This window comes from Ipomoea nil, unplaced genomic scaffold (genome assembly GCF_001879475.1).
Source record: "Ipomoea nil cultivar Tokyo-kokei standard unplaced genomic scaffold, Asagao_1.1 scaffold2516, whole genome shotgun sequence".
Lineage (NCBI taxonomy): Eukaryota > Viridiplantae > Streptophyta > Magnoliopsida > Solanales > Convolvulaceae > Ipomoea > Ipomoea nil.
Genome location: NW_017618944.1, coordinates 476,168 through 497,449, shown reverse-complemented (window position 1 = coordinate 497,449; position 21,282 = coordinate 476,168). Strand labels below are relative to the sequence as shown.

At 36.4% G+C, this 21,282-nt stretch overlaps 5 protein-coding genes and 1 pseudogene across 13 annotated transcripts; 3 read left to right on the top strand and 3 right to left on the bottom strand.

The window, feature by feature from the left end:
• Window positions 1-576: 576 nt before the first annotated feature.
• Window positions 577-2,199, top strand: LOC109153607. 3 transcript variants are annotated; one of them, XM_019301457.1, is made up of 2 exons: window positions 577-708; window positions 1,197-2,199. In XM_019301457.1, the coding sequence occupies exon 2, from the start codon at window positions 1,237-1,239 to the stop codon at window positions 2,047-2,049; it is 813 nt and encodes a 270-aa protein (XP_019157002.1). In that variant the 5' UTR covers window positions 577-708; window positions 1,197-1,236; the 3' UTR covers window positions 2,050-2,199. The 3 variants fall into 3 exon arrangements, with proteins under 3 accessions (XP_019157002.1, XP_019157003.1, XP_019157000.1); XM_019301458.1 differs by having other exon boundaries at window positions 578-708; window positions 1,236-2,199; XM_019301455.1 differs by having other exon boundaries at window positions 578-708; window positions 1,009-2,199.
• Window positions 2,200-5,113: 2,914 nt separating this feature from the next.
• On the top strand, window positions 5,114-10,753 carry LOC109153670 (EID1-like F-box protein 2). Of its 5 annotated transcripts, XM_019301543.1 has the most exons (4): window positions 5,114-5,278; window positions 5,379-5,508; window positions 6,211-6,982; window positions 10,719-10,753. In XM_019301543.1, exon 3 carries the CDS (start codon window positions 6,220-6,222, stop codon window positions 6,973-6,975), a length of 756 nt encoding a protein of 251 aa, XP_019157088.1. In that variant the 5' UTR covers window positions 5,114-5,278; window positions 5,379-5,508; window positions 6,211-6,219; the 3' UTR covers window positions 6,976-6,982; window positions 10,719-10,753. The 5 variants fall into 5 exon arrangements, 4 of the variants coding, with proteins under 4 accessions (XP_019157088.1, XP_019157085.1, XP_019157087.1 ...); XM_019301540.1 differs by lacking the exon at window positions 10,719-10,753 and having other exon boundaries at window positions 6,211-7,162; XM_019301542.1 differs by lacking the exon at window positions 10,719-10,753 and having other exon boundaries at window positions 5,374-5,508; window positions 6,211-7,162.
• On the bottom strand, window positions 7,108-9,653 carry LOC109153671. Of its 2 annotated transcripts, XR_002049558.1 has the most exons (7): window positions 9,561-9,653; window positions 9,336-9,470; window positions 8,248-8,321; window positions 7,988-8,067; window positions 7,763-7,914; window positions 7,227-7,358; window positions 7,108-7,195 (listed from the first exon to the last, which is right to left on the bottom strand). XR_002049558.1 is itself a non-coding variant. In XM_019301545.1 (6 exons), the coding sequence occupies exons 1-6, from the start codon at window positions 9,562-9,564 to the stop codon at window positions 7,303-7,305; spliced, it is 501 nt and encodes a 166-aa protein (XP_019157090.1). In that variant the 5' UTR covers window positions 9,565-9,653; the 3' UTR covers window positions 7,108-7,302. The 2 variants fall into 2 exon arrangements, 1 of the variants encoding a protein (XP_019157090.1); XM_019301545.1 differs by having other exon boundaries at window positions 7,108-7,358.
• On the top strand, window positions 9,759-13,472 carry LOC109153668 (pentatricopeptide repeat-containing protein At3g29290). Of its 2 annotated transcripts, XM_019301538.1 has the most exons (6): window positions 9,778-9,871; window positions 10,222-10,329; window positions 10,369-11,832; window positions 12,070-12,334; window positions 12,484-12,511; window positions 13,192-13,472. In XM_019301538.1, exons 2-4 carry the CDS (start codon window positions 10,252-10,254, stop codon window positions 12,241-12,243), a joined length of 1,716 nt encoding a protein of 571 aa, XP_019157083.1. In that variant the 5' UTR covers window positions 9,778-9,871; window positions 10,222-10,251; the 3' UTR covers window positions 12,244-12,334; window positions 12,484-12,511; window positions 13,192-13,472. The 2 variants fall into 2 exon arrangements, with proteins under 2 accessions (XP_019157082.1, XP_019157083.1); XM_019301537.1 differs by having other exon boundaries at window positions 9,759-9,871; window positions 10,222-11,832.
• A 462-nt stretch (window positions 13,473-13,934) lies between these two features.
• On the bottom strand, window positions 13,935-17,302 carry LOC109153672 (annotated as a pseudogene).
• Window positions 17,303-18,114: 812 nt separating this feature from the next.
• LOC109153669 (probable mitochondrial saccharopine dehydrogenase-like oxidoreductase At5g39410) lies at window positions 18,115-19,696 on the bottom strand. The gene is made up of 2 exons (XM_019301539.1): window positions 19,021-19,696; window positions 18,115-18,925 (listed from the first exon to the last, which is right to left on the bottom strand). The coding sequence occupies exons 1-2, from the start codon at window positions 19,684-19,686 to the stop codon at window positions 18,230-18,232; spliced, it is 1,362 nt and encodes a 453-aa protein (XP_019157084.1). The 5' UTR covers window positions 19,687-19,696; the 3' UTR covers window positions 18,115-18,229.
• Window positions 19,697-21,282: the final 1,586 nt, after the last annotated feature.

The window sequence follows — 21,282 nt, the reverse complement described above, 5'->3', positions numbered from 1 at the left end:
CATTCTAAAATGGAAAATATTATATGTACTCTCATTCTCTACTCCTAACTTTTACTCCTACACTTAAATTTTTGGTGCAGATACATTTACAAGGGTCCACATGAAGAAACTACGCAAATTATGTTGTGGAAACGTGTTCACCATGCGCATGGTGAACACAGGGGTAGATCCATCATTTATATGCTGTAGATTCATAATTTTGTTTTTCATTTGTTGTTAACGAAATTTCTCTTTTCGCAATCGCATTATTTCGTCTTCACAGTACAGAAATTATGAATCTATAGTATAGAAATTATGAATCTAGAAATTATAAATCTACACTATAGATGTTATGAATCTACAGTATAGAAATTATGAATCTACAGCTTAGAAATATAGATCTATCACGTGTTCACCATGCGCATAGTAAACACGGTTACACAGCATAACTATTTGAAGAAACTAGCCTATCGGTGTCTGCCACATAAAAAAAAAAAAAGTAAAATTGAGAGAGTAAGATTTAAAAGTACATGTGTTAGAAATTTTTAAAATATACACATTTATGTCAATTGCCCTCCATATTATTACCAAGCATCCATGATGTTTGATCTGACGCCATTAAAACATATTTTTAAAGAAAAACGTACGGTTTGATTTGGGTTTGTCTTTAGAACTTGGGGATTGGCCCAAGCGGAGTAATACCAGTTATTAGAGAGAAGAGACATACCGGTAAGAGTTGGCAGCATCATTTTCTCCATCTTCTGTTTCAATTCGAATTCTGATTTTGTTTTCTGGCTTGGATGCTATCTTTTTATCCCGATTGCTTGGATCGATCCTGAATTACAATTTTATGAATTTAAACTGATACGCTCGATCTTCAAATTCTAGGGTTTAAACTGATGCTTTGTTTAAGCCGGTTTTGTAGCTCCGTATTTTTGTTCTTTCTACCCACTATTCATCTAGTTAATTAGATGCTAGCCTTCAAAGCCCTTAAGTTTTGATTAAAATAGCTTTTGTTTTTCATAATAGGTATAAATCCCAACATATTGCGAGATATGCTTTAATGAATGGCCATTTATATTTGAAAAAGCAATACTGAAGCAATGGATGCTATCCTGTGTAATTGTATAATGAATTACTGTGATGTTGTAATCCACTTTCCACTTCCCCAATTGCTGGATTATTTTCTGGTTTTATCTCTTGGGATGTTGTTGTAGATGTTATAATTGAAATGTTCCTCTTCTTATTGGAGCAAGGATGTGGAGCTTTGCATCCAATTGTATAGCTGGGAAAGTCGGGCCAAAAACGGATACTTTGAAGGGAGCTGAGGATGCAGATTGCTCAGATGATGAAGTTTCTTCCACCACAAGTAGAGAAGAGGGACTAGAGTGTCCTATATGCTGGGAGTCCTTCAACATTGTTGAAAATGTACCCTATGTTTTATGGTGTGGCCATACGCTCTGTAAAAATTGCATTCTTGGACTCCAATGGGCAGTTGTGAAGTTTCCTACCTTACCACTCCAGCTTCCACACTTTATAGCTTGCCCGTGGTGCAACTTATTGTCCCTGCGTCTCGTGTATAGGGGAAACCTAAAGTTTCCTCGTAAGAACTTCTTCCTTCTGTGGATGCTTGAGAGCATGAATGGCGATAGAACGAGGTTACGTTCTGCCTTTTGTGGCAATCATCAGCCATCCTGGTTGTCGGGTTCAGGTACAGCTTTAGTGGGGAATTCTGGTAGTGGGATTAGTCTCCGAAGGAGATCATCCACTCGACAATCAGAATCATCAGAACCACACCACGATCGAAGTCGCACAGAGGAGGAGGGGTTTCTTGCTATTGAGTGGCTGCATTCCTCTCTTAGGAAGTTACTTATTTTCTTCTTTCATCTGACAGCCAAGTTCCCCTTGGTGGTCTTGTTCCTACTTATCATCTTGTCCGCCATACCGGCCAGTGCAGCTATCTTGGCCCTGTACATGGTTATCACTATTGTGTTTGCCTTACCATCTTTTCTCATTCTGTACTTTGCATATCCAAGTTTGGATTGGCTAGTCAGAGAAATAATCACCTGAGATTTCATTCATTCTTGCTGTCTTGATTGTCAAAGCCTTCTAGTTCGCCCCGCTTCTGTTTAATCTTGTGGTGATCTGCTGCTATTGATTCCCTCAAAACTTTGCATAGAATGAGAAAGCTATATCACATGAATGACTTTTTTTTTGCTTAGATTTATATGCTTAGATTTGTGATGATTGTGGAAGCAAGAAGCTACTAGTTCTTTGTTTATACAATCAATTTTGTGCAGGCTAGTGAAGCATATTGACTTATTGTACTAGCTTAGTTCTTTTTATATTCCTGTTGATAAATACTATTATGTAAATTCATTTGAGTTCATGACCGTTTTGATCATTCAACTATGCTGTAATTACCAACTTGGTGATCGACTATCAATTTTGACCAATTAAATCCTCAACTATTGATTTCGTTATTGATTTGATCATCTGTCAAACTGATCGAGGACCAATTAGGTAATTACGGAGGATCAAATCGGTTACGAAATCAATACTTGAGGATTTAATTGGTCAAAATTGATAATCTACAACATAGTCGATGGTCCAAAACAGTCATTAATTCAATTCATTTGATGCTTATGAACATGCAAATGTAAATATACAAATGCACATGTATCTATGCGTGAATAGTACGAGGACTTTGCATTCTTCAATTTTGAATTCTGCTACATGTACTTCTAAATCTTATTTTCATGGTGCTCTGTGGGAAGTTATTTTTTTTAATTCCAATACAATTGTACACATCAAAGAAGCATGTGTTCTGTCGTTCTTTAGATTCCTAATCTTGTTCTGTAGTCAAGACCTACCTAGTCGGTAGCCTTTTGCTGTGAACTAGAAACGCCTCTGTAGAAGATATGCTAATAAAATTCATAAGAATTTGCTTCCACTTTTTTTTTTTTTTTTTCTTTAATAATCAGCTACATAATCTTACGGGGAGGTTGATATCACCTGCTATATATATTTTATTTTTATTTTTATTTATGTTAATAAATAAATTTTATATTTAAAAGATTTTGTTTTTAATAAAATAGTTACCTAAGATGCTAAATTAATTAATCTTTGTATTGTGGAACTCTTATGGGGTGTTTGGTTGGCATGGATTTTAATTCTTTGGCAATGAAATTCAGCATCTATTGGTACCAAGTTGTTCCCCTATGTGGAATGTTGTGGGTTCGAGTTTCAGTTGAGGGGAACTATTGGCTCTTTGTGCTTCAGTAGGTTGAGAAAATAATTATGAATAATACTACATTGTAATAGAGTACAAAAATCAGCATCCATGAAATTTACATTGTCTAGTTTTGAGGAAATTGCAATTCTCTTAATTCATAAATTGGAATTCATAGCACCTAGAAGAAAAAGCAAAAAAGAAAAAAAAAACAAATTTACCACCATCATCATTATTATTATTATTATTATTATTATTATTATTATTATTATTATTATTATTATTATTATTATTATGGTCAAATAGGCCATTATTTAAAATTTAAAAAAAAAAAAAAAAAAACCTCCACCCCTACCTTCATCTCTGGCGAAGACGAAGTGGCTCCGTTTGTTTCCTGGCTAGAGCACGTTTATTAAAAGAGTTCTATTACTTATATACTCAAATTTTACTCTCTCAAATTTATTCTCTACATAGCAAACATTAATAGATTATTTTTTCATGTGAATCTTGTAAATGTGTTTATATCAAAATTTTAAGTGTGAAATTAAAAATTAAAAGTAAAGAATAAGAGTAAATATAATATTTTCCAAGCCGTATGCTCAAGATTTGGTACCAAGTTGATACTTGCTTATTTCTCAGTCTGAACGTTGAGGAGACGTTGCTTTCAAGTGGTGAATAGGCAATGGGCAATAGGATTCCGAAAGCTGGCCCGACAAAACACTCAGCTATCAATGAATGACCACTTACCTTTGGCTGTGAGTGAACGCCCCCGTGAAGTTATCCCTTGTTCATAAATGTAAGCATTTTCTTCTCTCCCACAAAAAGTTAATTTCTTAATTTCAATAGACATTAAATGTTCGTGCATATAAGAATTCTGCTCACTTTAACCGTAATTCTATTAAATTTTAAACTTTAGTCTCTTTTTTAAAATATTACATATTAAACCAGTTAGGCCCATAGGGTTGAGGTTCCGCAAATTACGCCATGGAATCGTGTTCACCGAGAATGGTGAACACAAGGCAAAACGACGTCGTTTTTAGGCAAAAAAAAAAAAAAATTCGCGAATGTGCAGTTAACGGCGCGCGTTTGATCAAATTATGAATTTTCTGTTATGAGATTATGAATTTTATGAAAATTCATAATCTCATAACAGAAAATTCATAATCGCATAACAGAAAATTCATAATCTCACAACTGAAAATTCATAATCTCATAACAGAAAATTCATAATCTTATAACAGAAAATTCATAATCTCATGGTTCCAAAGTGAATGTGTAGGCATGGTTCCAAAGTGAATGTGCAGACATGGATTCATAATTTATGAATGTCCGTGATTTCGGACGGGAATATGTAGGCATGGTTCCAAAGTGAATGTGCAGGCATGAATTCATAATTTATGAATGTCCGAAATTATGAATGTAATGAAAATTCATAATCGCATAACAGAAAATTCATAATCTCATAACTGAAAATTCATAATCTTATAACAGAAAATTCATAATCTCATGGTTCCAAAATGAATGTGTAGGCGTGGTTCCAAAGTGAATGTGCAAGCATGGATTCATAATTTATGAATGTCCGTGATTTCGGACAGGAATGTGTAGGCATGGTTCCAAAGTGAATGTGCAGGCATGAATTCATAATTTATGAATGTCCGAAATCTTTGTTCACCTCAAATTAAAGTGAAACCGCAAAATGTGAAAATAAAAAAGAAAAGTCACGCAATTAATTAAGAAAAAAAAAAAAAAAAAAGATAACGGTGTACTAACACCGTTGGAACCGTGTTCACCATGAATGGTGAACACAATTCCATAGCATAACGTCCCGTTGAGGTTCAACATTTTGGAAGAATATTAAACCAGGTAGCTAAGACCGACTTTCATTTTTCTTTTCTAAGATATGGAATGGCAGAGGCAGTCTGTGTCTGTCTTTACTCGCCGTTCTGCTGCCTACACCCTTCCACTGTGCGAGGCCATACTTCATTAGCATTTTAGCGGACGATAAAACCCCTCAAGAATTCAGTAATTTCCCTTCCTAGTTCCTACCTCGCTCGCTCCACCGTTTAGGTACTGCTTTCGATTATTTTATGTATTTTTTCTCAGCATCTTATGCTTAAATTTCTGGACTTTGAATTCTTCTTTCTTGTTTCTTGCTCGCGTAGTGAAGCTTCTGGAGGGAGTTCTGTATGCTAATGTTTAAGGCCACGCGAGCTGGGGTCAAAATTCTGGGACTCCCTCCGATTTCTACCTTGTTACGATCTAACCCTCTGATTCTCGTGTTTTTTTGCTAGGAAGCTGTAAGTATCTGTATGATCAGCTGTACTTTATCCAAGTTGATTTTCTTCCCAATTTTTTTTTTCTACCCAAATATGCTGTGCATTAGGGCTTTGTGAGGTGCTTCTCGGTTTTCTGTGATTGTTTAATTGTCTCTCAAATCACGCGAAGGAAATTTTTTTTGAGATTTTTATCAGATATGTGGACTTACATTTTCAGCTCCAATTGAGTTTGACAAAGGCTACTCAGTAAATTGAGGTCAAGATTGCTGCACTTTTATTTCCAGTATAGTAGTGTCTCAGTTAGTTCATCTATGGATTTGTTTTCTAGGGTTAAAGTCCCTCTTGGAGTGCTATGGTATTGTCCTAGCTGTGATCATTGTTGAACATATATATGTATAATATATAAATATAAATGTGAAGTCTAACTATCAGCTTAGCCTTTTAGTTGAGGAGCTTTTAGTTGAGATAGAGTGCATGCTTCAATTGAGTATAAGAGCCCACCGCATGCTAAAGGTCTTGGTTTGAATCAGCTTAGGCTTTTAGTTGAGATGGAGCACATGTTTCAATTATCATTTTAACTTCTCCCTGAATTGTATTAACTGAGAATGCAACTATCCTTGAACTTCTGAAGATGTTAGCTACATTAATTTTAGCAGTTCATTAAAGAAAAAAAGTTCCTTATGTTTAAGAGTACCTACTCTTTGTTTCTGCAATGATTGACAGGTGAGAACAATGCCAATGGCCAAGCACTTCCGATGTATGCACTCGACAAATTGTGTTTGCATAAAAGGGCATCTGAGTGAAGAAGTGATATTCTTACTTTTCCAGCATTTGAACTGGAACCCTAAGATGATTGCCGCTCTGTCGTGTGTATGCAAATGGTTTGATGATCTAGCCAAGAGGGTGCTTTGGAAGGAGTTCTGTAAGACAAGAGCACCGAAGATGATGCTTGATCTGCAGTCTAGTAGGAGTCACAGTGTCGATGGGAACTGGAGAGCCCTCGGGAAGCTTCTGAGTTACTGCTCCGGCTGTACCAAGGGCGGCTTGTTCAATAGCATTCATATTCCTGGACATTTTGTTTACAGAACCCGTTTCTCGAGGACATCTGGGAAGAGCTTTCTTTTACCGCAATGCAGGACGGATGTTTTGTATGTATCTGACCCTTGCGAGCATCTTGACCAAGGAGAAGAGGGGGATGTTGGTTTTTTCCGTGGACTGTTTAAATCGTTTGCAACATCAAAAGTTCGGAAAATGCTGATTAAGAGAAAGGCACAGCTACACCCAAAGGAGGTATGTCCTTACTGTAAGGCTAAGTTGTGGAGCATGTTGCAGGCTAAGATGATACCGTCAAGTGCCAGCTGCAGGTTGGTCGCTTATGAAGATGCAGTTGAGTATTATGTGTGCCTTAACGGGCATGTGCTCGGGATTTGCACCCTCTTACCTTTGTCTGATACAGAGGAAGCACCCGAATCGGATTGTGACACTTGAGAGTGCAGTAATCTTGGACACATTTAAGTTCCTTATTATCTCTTAATTTTGTTGGGGGTATTTTCATACAAGAGCATAGCAGATTATACTGCAATTTGAACACACATGAAATTCATACTGCAACTCCCAAACTGAAGGGGAAAACAAAAAAAAACTTGGATTGTAATGAAGTTTCTGTTTCAGGTTATAGACATGAGGATAAGATGCCATCAAACAAAACACTTTTTATAAGCTAGTCAAGGCAGTGCAACTGAACAATAGTAAGTTTCTGAGGTTCCACCATGAGGAAGAACGATATCCACGAAATCCAGCATTTTTCTGTTGCTTTTATTCAGTTTCCTCTTCAAAGTTTAACCCAGAGATGCTCATCTTGCCTATGTTAACTGCACATGGAACTTTACTTGATAAGCAACTTGGCAAAACTAATTCCATAGAGTAGAATACAAACACCTAAATTAATGATAATATGTAAAAGCTATATGGTTCTAGGCGCCCCTAGGCCGAGAGAATTTTACATTTTTACCCTTAGGTAGACATAAGTCGGCCGACTAGGCAGTCTAGCCGCCAGAGTCGGCGAACTCGGCCGAGTGTTTTTTCTTATTAGTATTATTTGCCCGACTAGTGTCTAGCGCTTTCTACAACATTGAGTTTAGATAAATAGCTTATAAACATATCCAATTACATTGAGCCTTAAAATACAGGTTCCAAAATTTCATTTTAGACTGAAATGGTTATAAGAGGTGTTTGGCAACAGTAACCACTCTGCAAAAGAATATAGACAACTCACCAACAGCATCCATCCCTGCTAACTTGGGCATGAACTTGTTGATATGCTCCTCCGCTTCTTTTTCAGCTTTTAGTGTTTCGCACTCGAAAGAAACCAAAATATTTTGTTTTTGGTGCTTCTCTTCAAGCAAAGTCATAACATCATTGTCCCACCTGCCAGCAAAAAGGATTAAAACCATGAGGAAAGATGGGAAGGGTAGCAGCTTTCAAGTCCAGAATGACTCACCCATGAGCATGGTCAACGTTATTTAGCCTAGCAGCATCATGACCTTTGCATTCCACTATGACATCCCTTTCTCTCCTAGTCTATGGCAGTCCAAATTCATCAAACATATAAAGCAAATAAAAAGGATATAATGAGATATTATTTATCATAGACAGGTGAATGTGAATCTCTCCTAACCTTTACAGTGGTTAGAGTTCAAAAAGAGAGACAGATAATGAGAGAGAGAGAGATCAATAGAAGTTGCAGCTCGTATCACTTACATTAAAGTCTGTAATTGTAAGTTTGATTAAGCGGTAATCCTCCCCCCTGCTGCACTCCCTTTCACATGCCAACTCTTTATACATAGCAAAAGAGACATTTTATCCAATGCCCCAACTCATTGGCTCTAAGCCTCTAACAAAATGTATTCAAATTAAAGAATGCCAAAACTCATTTGCAGAAATTCACTTTCCAGTTCCACCCATAGCTAAATGCAGCAGAGAATAGAAAACACTTCTACATGTTCATCAAAACTGTATGCTCCAACCATCCCATACATGATTAACCAGAGAACACACTTAGACTATATCACAAGAAGAAAACAATCAAAATCACCTAGGCAAGTTATACACTTAAACATCTACAATACCGGAGACAATAGCACCAAAAGATCAATCTTGGAAATATAATTCATTTACAGTATGCAAAAGAATGTATCTGAGCACAACATATACTAGCACACCAATATCCTATGATTCTAAGTGGAAGAAGAAAGGTTTCATTTAAGAAAAGCTTGTGACAAAAGGTGGAATAGCCTACCCCATGCGCCCGAACACCTTGGGCTGCCAGTTTGTGGAAGGGTAAACTATGGTGACTCAACTGATCAATAGAGGCTAAATTTTTGTTCACTGCGCATAAAGAACCCCTCATTTTGGGAGGTTTTACTTTCACACTGGCATTGATGAAACTCGATCATTAGTTTCTTGAGACAAATCTCAGCTCTGTGACCAGTTGAACTACCCATTTCATTTAAGAAAAGCTTGTGACACAAGGTGGAATAGCCTACCCCATGCGCCCGAACACCTTGGGCTGCCAGTTTGTGGAAGGGTAAACTATGGTGACTCAACTGATCAACAGAGGCTAAATTTTTGTTCACTACGCAAAAGAACCCCTCATTTTGGGAGGTTACTTTCACACTGGCATTGGTGAAACTCGATCATTAGTTTCTTAAGACAAATTTCAGCTCTGTGACCAGTTGAACTACCCATTTCATTTAAGAAAAGCTGTATGAATGGATAGCTTGACTCGGAATTTGTAAGAGCTCAATATGTGAACACAAGAAAGCACGTATATTGAAGAGTAATTTTACCAGTGCCGTGAAGGCCATAGCAGATAGAGTGTGGAAGATGAATGAAGTGTCCAGATATAGATCCACTCGGTAATAGTGCTATGGATGCCATCCCTTCCATCAGCTTCCCCCTCGCCAAACCATTTTCCTTTTCTTCTGCACAATCAATGTTTCAAAATCGGTATTTCTCTTTCAAATAAGACTTTTATGTTTACATAAAATACATTATCCGTGCAGAATATTTACCCATTTTTTCTTCAAATCCTCTTCGATCCGAAATCGTTGAACTTTGTCTTGAATCTCGTAGAGAGCAGGGTTTGGAGCGCAAGGGTTTTAGCGGGAAATGGTTTCCCCTCAAACGACGTCGTTAGTAAAGATATTTTCAACACTTATCGGGTATTCTTCTTCCATTACTGGAACCCAAGGAAAATAAAATTCTAATTCCTGTTTTCCTAAAATCTGAGGTCTAACTTAAACGCCGCCTCAATCTCAAGCGACAGCTTCACAAAACCACTCTTCCAGCCGGTGGCCGGCCGCCAGAGTCTGACAGTATTGCAGTAAGCTCATATTCTCCTAAGCCCTCTTGTATATACATAATCTAAATAGGTTTAGTATTTACGAGATTGTGCTATATGCTTTATCAGATGATTTGAGCTTTTCATAATAGAAAATTGAGAAATTCAATGCCAGAAAATTGAGAAATTCAATGCCTGAGCTTGTTACATTTCTACTTGTTTTGTAACTTTAATCTCTTTTTGAGCTGTATTGTTATATCTGATATTATGAAAAGATGAAAACATGGTATTAAGATTGAAAATTAGCTTTTGGTAAGAAGAAATATTGCTGATGGCTGATGCATATTTTCTTAGTTCCACAAGTGTCTGATGAACTTTTGGTTTAATTGCAGTTTCAATTGTACGGTTTTTTGTGTGTTGGAATGAGTATGGTAGAAGTGCTAAGATGTCAGCTTGCATTACATGGGTATGGCAAGTGTGCCCCATTGTTGTGTTCAAAAGACCACCACTTAAGCCTTCCAAGTAAAGGTTTTGTCAGTGATGCACATTCTCTTGTTGCTTCTAGACCCCGAAAGATGTTTTTATTCAGAAACAGTGGTCTTGAAATGTGTATTTCTGATGGGTGGTTGGCAATTCCAAGAGTAAAATGTGTAATTAGTTTCAAAGAATCTAGTATACGATCTAATGCTGTTAACATTGAATTTGAGTCATCCTGTGAAGAGGAGAATGCTCCTGCTAATGATGAAAAAGAAGGATTGCATGAAAAGTTGCCTCTTTTGAAGAATTTGGTACATAAAAAGGATATAAATAGTAGTGCAGGGGCTGCTAATCTAAGTGGAAGTAGGGTATATTACTTGGAAGAAAGAAATGAAAACATATTATCAAAGAGGATCTTGAAACTTAGCAGATCGAACAAGGTTAGGAGTGCACTAGGACTTTATAAGTCAATGATATTTACAGGTCTTCGACCTAATTTACATGCCTGCAATTCCCTTCTTTCCTGTATCTTGAGGAATGGAATGCTTGACGATGCCTTGGAGATCTTTGAGTTCTTGAAGGAAGGTAACATGACCACTGCTCACACTTATAGTTTAATTTTAAAGGCAGTTGCTAAAGATTGGGGGGATGATGCTGCGTTAAAAATGTTCGAGGAGATGTGTAAAAATAGTGACACTAGCAAAGGATTTGATATTGTTGTCTATAACACAATGATATCGGTTTTTGGAAAACTAAACAACTGGGTTCAGGCTGAGAAAATTTGGAGGATTTTACAAAACAGAAGCCTTGTAGGAACATCGGTCACTTATAGCATATTAATCTGCCTATTTGTTCGTTGTGGGCAGAATGAACTAGCACTCGACGCATATAGTGAGATGGTTCGAAATGGATTGACACCTGATGATGATGTAATGCAGGCAATTATTGGAGCGTGTGTGAAGGAGGGGAACCATGATATGGCGTTTTCTATGTTGCAAGGTATGTTAAATAGAGGGTTGAAGCCAAATGCGATATCCTGCAATGTAGTGATCAACTCACTTGGGAAAGCCGGTAAACCCAAGCTTGCATTCAAGGTTTATGATCTCATGAAGTCACTCGGTCATGTGCCTGATGCATACACATGGAATGCACTTCTTGGTTCCCTGAACCGGGTGAATCAACATGCTGATGCAATTCGATTGTTTCAGAGGATCAGGAAACAGCAAAACGACATCCTAAACTTGCATATATACAATACGATTTTAATATCTTGCCAGAGACTTGGGCGTTGGGAAAAAGCAGTGGAAATGCTATGGGAAATGGAGGCTTCTGGATGTTCTGTTTCAACGTCCTCATATAATCTTGTAATTGGTGCTTGTGAGGTTGCAAGAAAGCCGAAGGTTGCATTGCAAGTTTATAACCACATGATTCACCAAAAATGTTCTCCCGATCTTTTCACTCTGCTGTCTCTGATAAGAAGTTGCATCTGGGGGTCACTTTGGGATGAAGTTGCGGAGATTCTAAATGTAAGCCTTGGCATGCTACCAAAATGTTTTGTTACTATTTCCCCCTATCATTGATGTTAAAGTTCCCTTTTCTGACAAACTATAATCAATGGCCTTGAGTAAACATACAGTAAATAAGTCACAGTTCTAAACATTGAGAATTCAGGAACTTTAATAAATGTAGCAGCTGTTCAATGTTATTTTGGTTGAATATACTAAAGATTTTAGTTGCACTAAACTTTTCGATTTGTCATATAGCATTCTGCACCGAATGGGTCCTTGTACAATGCTGCAATTCAGGGAATGTGTCTGACAGGCAGGATTGATCTTGCTAGGAAGGTGTACATAAAAATGCATCAGAGTGGTCTCAAAGCTGATGGGAAAACAAGGGCTCTGATGCTGCAAAACTTACCGAAAGATCTCAGGAGATGACAGTTACCTGATTGACCATGGGAAATCAGTTCCCTATGATCCTGTTCCTCTCATTTCTATAACTGAAAGGATGATCAATGGTTGGCACTAAGTAAGGCCAGGCCAAAAATGCAGTGGCAAACTTGGATTCTAAATTCATTTGCTCCGTATATTGCATCTTCGTTTTAGTTAGGGTTTTGTTATTCTGTTCTCTCTTTCGTTTTAATCTCAATTTCATCACTTTTCCTTTTCATCTTTCAGGATACACAGCGCCTCCTCAGCGAACCAGGTAACTCTCTCTCTCTCTCTCTCTCTCTCTCTCTCTATATATATATATATATATATATATATATATATGAAATTAATATTGTGGAGTTAAGTTAGTTGTTTGTAACATGTATGTAAAACAAAGTGGTGCAGCACCTGGAATAAGTTTTTTAGTGATTTTTTTTTTTTCTTTTCTCTAATATTGCATAAGTTTAAAGTTTCAAGTTCATTTAATGTATTTGACTGTTTAAAGCTTTTTACCCACAACCCCATGGAGGCTTAAGGCATAGGCTCAATGGTTTAAATGCTTTGAAACCCAAACCCCTTGATGCCTTTTCTCTATCTGTCAATGGTTTTCAGAAATTTCACGTCTTTGTTACCAAGCCTTCTTCATTGGTTGCCCAAAAGAACCCAACTTTCCCTATCTGCAGAGCTGAGGCTGCTGCAGCGGCTGATGGGCAACCGGTTTTTGGAGGAGAGCAGGAGTCATTATCACCTAAGTTTTTGGGTATTGAGCTTACGACCCTTAAGAAAATAATACCTCTTGGAATGATTTTGAGAAGTAGAAACGATTTAAAGCTGCTCAAAATTCTTGTGTGGTTTTATCCTGTTGTTAGATTCTAATCTTAATCGCTGCAATAGAGCAGTGTGGTGGGTTCTGTAACCATATATTAACAGAGAAATTTTATTGTTTTTGCACAGTTGGAATAACTTGATACTCATCAATTTATTATCTAATCATTGGTTGGCGCTAAAGGAAGCCATTAGTGGCTTGAAGCAGGCGGGTATTATCCAGGCCAGCCTTCGAGAAAATCCCAGGAGCCAATCCATTCTTTTGCTTCAACACTGCGTTCATCCTGTAAGTCTTGCTGCAACGACAGGGTGGAGGTTCAAATTGATCAGACGTGATGAAGACTGAGTGAAGTGTACAGACAGAGACTAATTGATCTTAAGCTAGAAAAACTAAATGTATCAAAAAAAAAGATTATGGGGGCTTAAAAAATGTATAGTTTCTGTATCCCTTGCTTTGTCTGAAAAATAAGGGTATAATTTATTTTTTAAACTATGTTATTGTTAGATAAAATTTAAATATTTATTCATTCAAAAACTTACATGATATACATTATATAATGGGCTGTCACAGTAGTTCCAATGACAAAAAGTATGAATTCAGATATATACACTTAGAAGACCGAGGCAGTTAAGCCTGTAAAAATTCACACACATCACTACTTTTTCAAAAACATAGGAAAAAATGACCAAAAAACAAACAAACAAACAAACATTAAAGTGGTGAGGTAGTAGCAACTAATTCCTATCAACTGCATCACACTGTTTCTCAATTCAAATTCCTGTTTGCTTGCTTGCTTTTACCTGGAGACAGAGAGAGAACAGTTATTATTGTATCAAATGGGAAGCCAAGATAGGAAACAAACAGTACCTACCTTCAATGAATGGTGTTTCCAGGTAGAAAGTGCTATTCATAATATTACACACAGACATCTACTCTGTGCCGGGTCATTTGATGCCTTCTTTTCTGCGAAATATAACCGACTTTGAAACATTTAGACGCTGGTTAAGGAGGCAAACGAAAATAAATGATATGGTGAAGAATAAAGGTATAGATCGAGCTCCAATAACACAGGAAGGATAGTTACGGAAAAAGCAAAGGGAAGAGAATGCTTGATTTTCTAACACCTTAACAATAATGCAGGGAAACCAGCTTAGTTGGCGTGAGTGACCGTGCACTCTCATCCCTTAGAGAAGATGGGAGTTCGAACTTTAAACCACCTTTCATATAGAAAAATCAATATGCTCAGCACTTTGCTCCTTATTTGGGATGACTCGGTGCGAACATAGATTAGTTTGAGTATGGTACAGGTTTAAAGGTGTTTCCTACAGTTAGGGCTTACTCAGGACACCTCGTGGTCTAACAAAAGAAACAATAATGCATGCATCACGAGCAATTATTAGTTTCAACCAATGAACCAAACAATATTTTCACTAAGAGTTCTACTACATGTACTCCCTAATCTTACTCCCTAAATTTTATTCCCTGATGTGGCGGATTCTGATAAGTTATTTTTTTCATGTGGGTCCCCATACAACTGTCTACATCAAGGTTTAGTGTGTGGGAGTACACTATGGGAGTACATGTAACATTTTCCTTTCACTAAATATAAGTGCTTGCAGTTTGATAAGGTGCACTCTGGTTGAAGTCCGTCTTGTGATCCTAATAGACAAAGGACCACAAGGAGGTAAACCAGTTTAGGTTTGCCCATAACTGATTGGCTCAAACCAAGAAGGCCAATAGGCAGCTCCCATGAAACCTGGTGGTTACCGAGCCAATTGTCCGACCAACTTAGTTGGCCTCCCAAGTGCTTGCACACACTTCACCCATAAGGTTTCGAAAAATGTCGGCAGACTAATGTGTGTTTGTGCTGACCTTTCTCCTGAAGTGGGAAATGAACAACAACATGCATGGTTGTGACTCCTCCCGGAACATCACATAACGGGCTCCTGCACTCCCCCAATGTCCTGTCGTTCTCTAATATCCTTCCAGCACTGATCAATTTAACATCTTTTACTGTTCTTGGACCATTTTCCTTCTCTATTCAAAAGTAAAATCTTTGTTTTAGTGCGGCCCTCTAATCACAGCAGACATTTCGCAATGTACATTTGGCCCTAAAAACTCAATATCAAATTTGAACCAAGTAGATACTGAAATACCAAAGTAAAGCAACAATGATGTCATGGTATATCAGGTACAGAATTTCAAGCTCAAGAAAAGTGATCGAAGCACATAACCCAAGTGAAAGGCTTAGACTAAATATGTCAATGTTAAATTGAAAGCAGAAGAGTCGATACTAATATAATTTATGTATATTTTCACCGAAATAACAAAAAAGATAATAGAAAGTTAAGAAAGAGAAACATTTAGTCGTAAAGCTAAAAGGCTAGCAGCAAGCCAAGAACAAACACTGTCAAGATTATTATAAAACAGAGACCACAATTCTTAACTTTGAGGTTTTATATATGTTGTAAGTAATTATTTTCGCTCTTTTAAGTGCAATTGCTTCAAGTGATAGGCCCGAATGAAAGCTTGAGAAAATTGATTTAATTGTAGAAACTGTAGTGACAAACAAACACAAAACAAAGTGATCTCACTATATAAAAGCAGTAAAAATAAAAAATTAAGAAGATTTATTCATTTGTGGCTTTCGATTTGCTCAGAGCTACCCACAAGCTTGGCATGAGACATAATCTGCATTTGCATTCATTGTTCACAAACACACAAACATGTAAGAATGCACTTTTGAGAAACCAAAAGTGTTATAATCATACTAAAAAATTGAATCCGAACTCTAACTAGTTGACCAACCACACTAAAAGATTGAATCCAATCAATTAGCTAGTCTAATCAATTAGCTAGTCTAACACATAGCCTTATAAACTCATATGTTCTCTCTTATTTTATCAATTAGCAGTCAGATGAAATGATTGGGGCTATGGCTACCAAAGAAAGCACATAACTAGTTTATCATTTTAGTCCGAAGGTAAAAACATCAAATAACAAAATGTATATTAGCAAGCAGAATTGTACACATATATAAAAAACACCATATTCATCAAGATCCAACGAACCTTCAGGCCACTGGGCAAGTATGCTCTCCTCAACACTGCAACACTAGTAGCTGCCGGAAAACATTTAGGCCCTATGTCTGATCCATCTGCCAATCTAAACTTGATCTCTACCTCATCATCTTTGGCTTCAGACATTTGTATAATTAATAACTACTACGACGATCTTCACCTCAGTTTTGGACCAACTTATCAGAGCCCAATTTTACAAATGATATTATGTGATACTAAACCACAAAAGTAAAGTCTTGAATCTGCGAAATGATTTACAGATCAATCTTACAGAACAAAAGAAATTCAACTCTGCAAGATAATAAACTTGGAATCATTTAGAAAAGGAAATCGTTAAATTGAAACGCTAACTAAACATCAAATCCAGAAAATATTAATAGCATCTATGCGTGTATTCAAGAATTCTTGAAAAAAAGGCATAGAAATAACACCCCCCCCCCCCCCCAAAAAAAAAAAAAAAAAAAAAAAAAAAAAAAAAAAAAAAAAAAAACAGGATAATAAGATCAGAATTAGGAGATAACGATTACTTCAAAGAAAGAAAAATCCCTCTAGATGGGCACCCAGCATCAATCAAAAAAAGAAAGACTCAAACCAAAAACATCATCGAAATTGCCACAGTACGACTGTACGAGGTACGACATTAATTCACAGGGAAAAAATTATTTAAAAACAAAAAAACTCCAAAATTTGTGCATGATTAGACTTACTTGTTGAAGAACTGATCTGAGAGCCGCCGGAGAGGTTGGAACTGATCAACTGAAGAAGAGAAGTGGTGGCAACTGATGCATTGAGAATATGTAAAGTAGTTAATAAACTGATGAATTTAAAAAAAAAAAAATTGCAAATAAAATGAGGGAAAATGAAGAAATGATGAAAGAAATCGGCAGAGAAGGGTGTTGTATATGGAAGTCTCCTTGTCTTCTTGTTGGGTCAATGAATATTGTACCCGTCGCCCTCTCCTTCAGGTTGTCTTCCCAAGTTTCTGGTAAAATCAGAATTTTCTTCCCATTTTTGTTTTTCATTTTCCTTTTTTCTTTTCATTTTATTGATGCCTATGCAAATGCAAATGCAATGCATATGAAAGATATAACCAATGTTTCTCTAGAATACCCAGCAGTCTAACACACCGAATATAAAACTGTGGTTTGTCTTCTTTTCCATTCCTATCCTATCATCAATTCCATATCTACTTATCTCTATATCATCACTTAATAATTATTTTTTATATATTAAAAAAACTGACCCACCACTTTCTTATCCCAAATATTATTATTATTATTATTATTATTATAATAACAGTAAGCTTAACAACTCTTCAAATTTCGCGCAATGAAGTCAACTAGTTTGCTCCCGGGGTCCCCCTCCTTACGATTAAAAAAAAAAAACAATTCTTCAATTTTCAGCTTCGAGCTTATAGTTTTTTAACTTTCAGCTTCTAACTTATAGCTTTTTAACTTTCAGCTCTTAACTTATAGCTTTTCAGTTAGGTTTGTTAAATAGAGCCTACATATAACTAGTTTCTGGACTGCGCTTCACTTGGCCAAGTTGCAAAAATCATATCAGAGCATCCAGTGAGTCCCACAAGTTTGTCAAAAACCAAATGCTCGCATGAAGATTTTTTTTTTTCTCTCCTCACCATCTCTTCTCCATTCTTGCTTTTCTCAAAAACCTATCCAAAATCTATAGATTGGGGATGCTCTAAGAGAATTTTAAATAGTAAGTGACTATTAAGAGAATTAAAACTTATTTATTTTTATTAAACAATAAAAATACTTTACCAAATATACGAATTATGAAAGTTATTGTATAGACTTTCATTTTTTACTCTCAATTTCAATTCTATTCACACTTTCAAATATTTTATGTGAAAACTTTTTTAGGGACTAACATGATGAAAATAGTCTATCGCCTTGTTTGTCACATTAAGAAATAAAAGTAAGAGAGTAGAATTTGAGAGTATACACAATAAAACTCGCAAATTATACATGTCTTTGGAAATTGAAGGAGAGATCGAAATATAACCATACAACTCACACAAAAATACATTAATAATATATAATGACAAATGAACTTATATATAGTAAGACTAAATTTTGTTCGAGAGCATTTTCTTCGAAATGAAATCAAAAGATATTCCATTTTGTTGGAGTCGATGTTGAAGATCCGTCGGACCAAATATAATCCCGGGAAGAAAAACTCCGCCTTTAGGCAACTCTTGACGCTGGCTCAACAAGACTAGAGCACATTGAATTAGAATGATGGGAGTTGTGGAATAGCCAATGTCAGGTCCCGTTACTCTCGTAATAATTTCCATATCCGGTTTCTTGCCCTCTTTTGACGCGAGAGCAGCATCACTATATCCACGCCCAACAAACCACAGTTTGAAGGAAGCACTTGCCACCTCCTCTTCAGTCGGACCATTTTTCGTGTAAAGCCCAAGGCTAAACGCATCAGAGAACTTCATGAGCATCCACCTCCCTATAGAAAATCTACTAAAGACCCATAGCAACAGCCCTAGTGTTATGAAACGAATTATACCCAACACTGATTTTGATGCCATATTCATACCAAAGTGAAGGGGTTTCACAGTAGACCAGAATGCCTCCCTCTTTTCAATTTGCTGAGCAGTTTCATTGACCCCCGGTATACCCTCAGGATTCTCAGTTAAACATGACACCATTCTCTCAACTGCAATTTTATCCAATGATGGAAACACCACACTCCAAAACCCAATCTCTTTTTGGCGTTCCACAATAGATTCCTTGGGAGGCGGACCAGGAATCTGATGTTAATATAACAGTAGAATTGAATTAGCTTACATGGTCAATATACATATAAATGGTAACACAAATACAAAGAAGGGGAAAAAAATGATACCATGGGCTGAGGTGTTTGAGGTCTATAACGTTGCAACTCCTGCAATTTGTCCTTGTTAGCCATGGCAAGAACCAAAGTCTCGTAGCTTCCTAGGTTCAGCACGAGTCTTTTGTCGGATTCCATACTTAGGTAAGCCTCCACACGATTAGGAGCAGCGGGTGAAACCCACTGCCTTGAATTGAACATCATGCCTAATACAGCAGGAACCGAATCGTACCCACAGGCAGAAATGATCAGAGAACCCTTCTTCGCAGCCTTTTCATGGTAAGAAGCTTCCATTCTCTCTACAAACTCCATTTCTCCGGTGATATCTAGGTAATCGCAGCCGGCATCGACACAAGCCGCCACGACGGGCTCGCCGTAGAGATGGAAAGGGCCAACGCAGTTGAGAATGATCTTTGCCTGGGAGGCGACCCGGCGAAGGGAAGAGGGGTCGGTGGTGTCGGCGGTGAGGATGGGGATTTGTGGCGGCGGGTTGGGATGGGAGGCCCATTGCAGAGCTTTGGCTACTTTGGATGGGGATCGGCCTACTAAAGCGAGGGATTTCAATGGAGATGACGGAACATTGAGAAACTTGAGAGCTTCCCGTACAACGTATTTGCCGGTAAACCCAGAGGCTCCGAAGATAGCGATGTCGTAGGTGGCGGCGCGATGTTGTTCCTCCATTGAGAGTGAATCTTTTATTCTCGTAATTGTGTGTTTTATACAGTCTTGGATATTTATTTATACATCTCTGATCTTCTGCCATATATGCATGTGGGTGTGGAACTGTTGCCCAGAACCACGCCCGCCACATGCTAAAGAAAATTGAAAACATGGCTGACGCCCGCCGGCCCGCCGCCCGCCCTAACTAGCTTGCCCCGCATGCATTTTAAAAGTGTTTTCCAAAAATGAGCCTTCAATCAAGACTAGAAAACTGCATTTCTACAAACATATATAATATATTGCTCTGTGGTTGAAAATTATATTGAAAACTAAAAAGCATTTTCAATTCCTAGCCGCTATTCAGTTGGGTTACCATTTTCAGATGTTTTGTCTGGCGGGAGTGTGGGGTCCTTGTGGTGGGAGATTCAATATTTGGGAAAAAGATATAAGACATATATAAGGCTGGCACCTCATACTGCATATACTGCATGCTGTCACCTCTTTAATAAGACATTTATAAGATATAATAGCGAATCATACTGCATGCTGTCACCTCATTAATTATTTATAAATTATTATAATTTTAAGGATTTATTTTAATTACAAAAATAATATTTATGTACTTTAAATCATAAGAACAATCATCGAATCTCTTCTCTCCATCTATAATTTTCGAAAAATAATTCACTTTTTACAAAACATTTTAATTTTATGGTGTTTGGCTTGAAATAAAAAAAAAAACTATATTTTTTTGTTTGGCTAAAAGTAATAAAAATTATATATTTTTATTTAATTCATTTTTTAAAACATAAACATAAATTTATTAAAAACTTATAAAATATTAATTATTTTAATAATGATAATAATTATTATTTATATTAAATTAAAATTACAATTTAAAATTTATACTGATAATAGTCAAAGATTAATAATAATTTTAATAAAAAATATTTAAATAAGTAATTTTTTTACTTATAACTTATTACAATAAAAATAAATACATATATTAATAAATATAATCATTCTTGATTAAATAAATTGAAGAAAAATTATTTTTGGGATGTGGTTAAGTCCGACCTAGATTTCTATTGTTTGATATGTTGGAAATTTATATAGTAATGGAAATTAATAATTCAGATGGACTACCATGAAAGCTTAAATAATATTTGGAGTTGTAGAGTTATAAATATTATTTTAATTTGGTAGAAAGTAAATTGAAAAATATGAATATTTAGTACGGTTGAATAGTATTCAGTTTGATATGCGCAATTTGTTGGTTCTTATGATTCGTTGGTATCAACGAATCGTCAATTTTTAATGAATCCTTATTTTTAATCAAATCAATTGGTTGTATTAAATTGTGCTTAAACGAATTGTTGCTGAACGATTTGATAATACACTTCGTGCGTAACGAATAATTGTCGTTGGTTAAACGATTTTTTAATTTTTGCATGGTTGGTTCACCAAATTGGTGGAGATTAAGCATGCGTGTAACGATTTGTTATAACCTCTCAATTCATTGGTTTGGTTTCTGTTGCATGCGTCTAAGTATAAATATATATTATTTATTTATTATTTTGCATGGTAACATACATGCAATTATAAATATATATATAT